The 6,481-nt window shown below is 40.4% G+C and overlaps 1 gene segment (V, D, J or C); it reads left to right on the forward strand.

Annotated features, from left to right (window-relative positions):
- The first annotated feature begins 4,986 nt into the window (after positions 1–4,986).
- On the forward strand, positions 4,987–5,585 carry LOC118575606. The segment is given in 2 exon segments: positions 4,987–5,032; positions 5,152–5,585. Coding segments are annotated over 2 exon segments (480 nt in total).
- Positions 5,586–6,481: the final 896 nt, after the last annotated feature.

Consider the following 6,481-nt stretch of genomic DNA (forward strand, 5'->3'; position numbering starts at 1 on the left):
TTTTCCAATCATGGGCTCAACAATTCACACTCTTACAGTCCCTCCTCTTTCTCACCAATAGGTCTCCAGGAGCTCCACCTGAGGCCTGGCCTAGTATCTCTGCATCCACTTCCATCAGTTATTGGATGACAGTTTCAGCACGACTGTTAGGGTGTTTGGCCATCTGAACACCAGACTAGGTCAGATAAGGCTTTCTCTCTACCATTGCCAGCAGTCTACAGAGGATGTATCAATGTGGATTTTTGGGAACCCCTCCAGCACTCTGCCGATTCCTATTCTCATGTGGTCATCATTTATCATGGTCTGTTATTCCTTGTTCTCCCTTTCTGTTCTTGATCCAGCTGGAATCTCCTGCACCCCTAAGCTTTTTTCGCTCAAATCTTGCCCTTCATTACTCCCACTGTCATCCAGGTTGTTCATGTAGATCTCATCCATTTATCTGTCATTGGTGATCCCTGTGTCTTTCCTAGGGTCCCATTTGTTAGATAGCCTCCCTGGAGTTGTGTAGCAGTCTAGTCATCTTTGTTTTACATCTAGTATCCTACTATGAGTGAGTACATACCATGTTTGTCCTTCTGAGTCTGGGTTACCTCACTCAGGATGATTTTTTCTAGATCCATCCATTTGCCTGCAAACCTCATGATGTCATTGTTTTTCTCTACTGAGTAGTACTCCATTGTGTATATGTACCATATTTTCTTTATCCATTCCTCAGTTGAAGGGCATCTAGGTTGTTTCCAGGTTCTGGCTATTACAAAAAAAATGCTGATATGAACATAGCTGAGCAAATGACCTTGTGGTATGATTGAGCATTCCTTGGGTATATGCCTAAGTGTGCTATAGCTGGAAGCTCTGGGCCAGATGGGAGTGCTGGTCCAGATGAGAGTGCTGGCCGGATAGGAGCTGGGGGCTGGACTCTGAGTCTCAGGAAGCCCTTGGGGTCTCCTTATCTTGTCCAGATGGAAGCTCCTCTTGTCCAGATGGGAGTCCTGGGGCAGGATGTAAGCTCTGGTTCTGATGGGTTTTCCGGAGCAGGATGGAAGCTGGGGGCTGGTTTCTAAATCTCTGGAAGTGGCTGGGGTCTCTTGGAGATGGGTGTGGGCGCATGGCGTTGAGTTTATAAGGTTCACCTGAAGGTCTTGGAGAGGGGGAACCTTCCTGGTGGGGATGGGGGGTCCTGTCCTATGGACAGAACATGGGTACTACTGGGCAGGTTTTCCCCAGAATGGCTGGTGTCCAGGGCTCGGACCCAGGTGCGTGCCTCTCTGGGTGTGCCCCAGGCACTCACCTCTGGGCCAGGTGGGAGTTCCAGGGCAGGATGGAAGCTGGGTACTGGTCTCTGAGTCTCAGGATGTGGCTGGGGTATCAGGCAAATCAAATCACTTTCTTGTTGTGTTTGGGTTTTGTCCCACAGGAGGGACTGAGTATCTGATATTGTAGCCCTGTTGGAAGTCCATGTCTGGGAAGGTCCTGGGCCCTAAGGATGTAAAAACTGCTGGTATTCTTGTTTTAAATGGCAGTACTGTCACACTGCCTTCCACTCATCTATGTTCATACATGTAGGTTTGTGTTACTGTCAAACATGGTCAGAGAAGTTTTTCTTCCCATGGGTCAGAAAAACTGTATTAACTCATAACTTGTGCACACACTGAGAATATGTGACTCTGAGCACCCAAAAGTGATGCAGGAGAGACCTGAAGTAATAAAATTGATGCTATGAAGACTTCAATATCAACTAACTTAGAAAAACGTAAGTTACAGAATATAGAATTTAGAGAAAGGAACACGGCCACTAACCTGATGGTAAGATGAGTGGTACAGTGACCTGGCTTACTAGAAAAGTTTGTAGCATAATTGAAGTTTAGAGTTTCTAGGAAACAACTTCTGTAATGTTTGCTTATGAGGGCTGACCTCCAATGACGCTCCATTTCCACAACAAAAGAAGACTATCTTGATTTACAACCAGCCACTGTGCTCTTTCCCAAATTAAAGAATATGCCTCTATGGGGAAGCTCTGGCCAGAGCAGATGACACCACCATTAAGTCCTTTTCCATATAATTCCATGTGGGCAACATGATCCTAGGTAACAACTGTTGGAAAAGAACCACAGGAGTGTACTTAAGAAATGATCCCGAGCATATCTCTGCAGTCTGCTGGCTCTGTTTAAATTGTTCAAAGTGTAACCTGGGACCTAAGAGAGATTCAAGGATGGCAGTATGTGTGGATTGTGTAAGTCTCAGGTCTATATAAGGTGGTAAATGTCTCTGTCTGAGAGGCTGGATCTCTTTTCTGAATTAACCAGAAGTAGTTGTGTGCATTATTAAAGAGTTTGCCTTCAATGACCTCTAAATGTGAGGAGTCATTTCTCACAGGGAAGACATGCTGACACTGTAAAGTAAGTACTTAAGTCATCTGCATTAACTTCCAATCAAAGGCTTAGGGAATATCATGGAAGAGGGAATGGAAAGAATTTAAGAGCCACAGGATGGGAAGGAGTTCTGTGAAATGTTGACACTCCAGATGTGACACAACCACTGGACACTTGGTTTCATAGGAACAGTGGCTTTTTACACACCACCTACACAAAATCAAGCTAGTCCAAAATTCCTGCATGAATGGCAAAAAGGTTTCGAGGTCCTACCCCTGGCTGGAACCTTTTAATAGATGTTGCTACTGAGGGAGAGTCAGTCTTCTTTATGGAGATGGAATCTGATAAGTTGTCCATTCCCTAGAGGATGGTCCTGCACACAGGGGCACATTATAGCACTAGTTGGACTGTGTCGTGGGTTTTAGTTAAATGAAAAGAGAACATGAACTTGGGAGGGAGAATTATTTATGGTTCTGGGAAGTGTCTGGTGGCATTGATTGAGTTTGTTTATCATTACATATATGATGAAAATTTCCCAGATATTATTTGACAAAACTATTTAAAATTCACATTGGATCTGCCTATTATAAGTGGTTTTCAAGTTATATAAGTATATATAATCATACCAAATTAAAACCCATTCATCAAAGATTAAAAGCAAGGTCCTCATCTGAGTGAGAAAATGTGAAGTTTGCCTTTCTGAGCCTGGGTCACCTCACTCAAAAATGTTTCCAGATTTTAACGATTATCCTGAAAATTGATTTCCTTTTTCTTCACTGGCAAGTGCAATTGAGCTGTGTATATTTACCATATTTCTATTTTCTCTTCATCAGTATATGGACATTGAGGAACATTCTATTCCATAATTATTGTGAATATTTTTTTTTCATTTTATATTTTATTTCTTTGAGTAGCCATCATGCTGATTTCAATTGCATCTGCATTAACTTTCCAACCAACAATGAGGAAAGATTCCACTTCAGACACATCGGTAGAATTTGCTGTCACGTCTTTTCTCAGTATTATCCATTCTTCCTTGGTTGAGATGAAATTTCAAATTAATCCCAGCACTTGGGAGGCAGAACCAGGCAGATTTCTGTGAGTTTGAGGCCAGCCTGGTCTACAGAGCAAGATCCAGGAAAGGCACAAAGTTTCACAGAGAAACCCTGTCTCAAAAAACAAAATAAAAATGAAAATAAAAATTAACCACAGATGATTTTCCAAAAAGAAAATATGGATGGCCAATACATATATGAAACAATGTTCAATATCCCTAGGCACCAGAGCGTAGAAAATGTAAAGTATGTCTTTAATCCATTTTACTCTAATCAGAATGGTTTTTATCAAGAAATCAAATGTCAAATAACAGTAAAGACACAAACAAAGTAACACATTTCTGCCTGAAAGGTGAATTGGTTCAGAAATTGTAGAAATCAATATGAAAGTTCTTAAAAAATAGAAATAAAGCAATATACTCAATTATACCACTCCTAGCAATCCTTCTGAGGTCCTGTGAAAGTCACCACATGGTGCCAACACCTCACTCATTGTGGGAATCCAAAAAGAAGGTACAGATAGTGGCCAGCAAGGGCATTTCTTCACCTCTTCGTGGCTTTCTTTGTCTCACTTAATATGATTATCCTTTAATAAAGGAAACACACCAGACACCCTGAGGGTTCAAAACAAAACTGATACAGACCTGTACTTATTTCTGTTAACCTTAGTTACTTTCCTGGGAAAACTACAGAAACACTAGTACCACATACCACAGGATCCAAAAGCCACTACCAAGTTGTTTCCTTCTTACAGAATGAATTCTGCAAGTGAAAAATTATAAGCCAATCTTTCTATTCTCATGTAGGAAGTCATTATGTCAAGACCTCACTCTGTGACTTACTGCCCAAACACCGTTGAAGTGTCTGTCATATCTTCAAGGACAACAGATAGATGGAAGGACATCCAAGTGTGGCCTAGAGTCGTGGAAGTTCACTCCTTGGTAGTCCCAGACATGGAACTTGAGCTTCCTTTAAAGATATTAAAATTAAAGGTGATTTGATGATTACAATGATAAATACACAACAGAAAAATTTATGCTAGCCAAATAAGAATAAAATGGGATTTCAATAAGCTTTGTCGCTTATCAAATACTGGAGATGTATATTCATCAAAAAAGAGGATCAAGTCTAGGAACTTGTGCATACTACTGAGCTAAGTTCTCAAAGGAGTTTCTTGACTTTAATATTTCTGTTCAATGATAACTGAGCATTATATCAATTATCCTTAAATTTTCAAAATATTATAATTATGAAGCAGATTTGCGGTCATGGTTAAATCACAAAGCACTGAATTGTTTATCACATGTACATAATAAGCAATATTGTAACTCTGCCAGGCCTGCCCAACTCACCCATTTCATCTCTGCCTTCTGTACTAACATCTGCACCATCTTCTACTTCAACCCTAGAGCTGATGATATAGCAGGAAGAAAGGCAAATTAGGTTCCCTCTGCTCATAAAAATGAAACCTGACATGACCCTGTAGCTCTAGCAGAGGAGCCCAGTCCTGAGTTCCCTGGTCTTACCATTCTGGGAACAGCACTGAACACAGACCTCTCACCATGAAACTGTGGCTGAACTGCATTTTCTTTGTAACTCTTGTAAAAGGTTATTTAGGGGAATAAAAGATGCTGAGTATGTGGGAGCATGAGTAAAAGGTGGGCATGAGTAAGAGGGAGAGTGAGTGTGTGTGACATTTTCCTGACCACAGTTCTCTACTATTACAGACATCCAATGTGAAGTGCAGCTGGTGGACTCTGGAGGAGGATTGGTACAACCTGGGGGATCCCTGAAACTCTCCTGTGCAGCCTCTGGATTCACCTTCAGTGACTACTATATGGACTGGATCCGCCAGGCTCCAGGGAATGGACTGGAATGGATTGCAGTGAGTAGAAACAAAGCTAATGGTTACACAACAGAGTACAGTGCATCTGTGAAGGGCCGGTTCACCATCTCCAGAGATGATTCCAAAAACCCCCTCTACCTGCAAATGAACAGCCTGATAGCTGAGGACACTGCCACTTACTACTGTGCAAGACACACAATGAGAGGACTTCAGTGTGAGCCCAGACACAAACCTCCTTGCAGGGGCGCTCAGCACCAAAAGGGGGCGCTCTGGGCCAGAGAAATGGCCAAGATGTATTATTTCTCCATACACTAATTTTCTCAGGAATGTTCTCTGCAACATATAATGCTGTATCTACCACAGAAGTCTCTGCATTGGAAAGTGGCAACTGTACAGAACGGCTGAACTTTGACAAACTGTAATGTAGGTGTACATTTCTATTTGGCTAGAGGGAAAATCCTGGAGACAAGAACAGAAAACATTAAAAACACTGATATATTTTCTTTTCAAGTGTATGCCGCCGCCTTTAGATATATTTCTTTGCAATTTGCTGAACATTTTAAGATGTTGAACTTCTACCATAGAGGCACTTATGGGTTTCCCCTGAAAATCATATTACAGTTTTATTCTAAAACAAGACATTGAGACTTAGAAAAAGGATATTGCAGCAATGCACTTTGCATATTTGAAATATATTTGTGTGATATGAAGCTATTATTTAAATAAAACATAACAATGGTGATTTTGTTGTACAATGAGGGTCGTTTTAAAAAAGAATTTCCTAACATTGACAAAAATCCATTTTGTATTATACTGATTACATTAAAATAATTTTACAGTTCAATTTCTGATGGACTTTGTTACAGAGACATTGACAAAACATACAACTCTTCCAGATTTTGACATAATTCCAAAACTTAATTCATTATGAATATTTCTTGGTTCCATTCTAGCATCATTAGCTTACTGTCCTTACCTTAGTAATTTAATACAATTAAAGCTTCATATCTAGTTTCCTACCTAATTTATTCTAAAGTAAAGTTTAGTGACAAGCGAGAGATCTATACAGTATCAGACACTAAAGACCAAGGAAAATCGTAAGTTTCCAAATGTTTTTTCCTCTTGCTTTCTTTCAAAATTAGAGGCAAATGTTGAATTTGTACTTTGCAGAACTGATTAGTCTTTTTATCTTTGACCAGAATTGTTCTAAA

The sequence above is a fragment of the Onychomys torridus genome, unplaced genomic scaffold, assembly GCF_903995425.1.
Source record: "Onychomys torridus unplaced genomic scaffold, mOncTor1.1, whole genome shotgun sequence".
Classification (NCBI taxonomy): domain Eukaryota; kingdom Metazoa; phylum Chordata; class Mammalia; order Rodentia; family Cricetidae; genus Onychomys; species Onychomys torridus.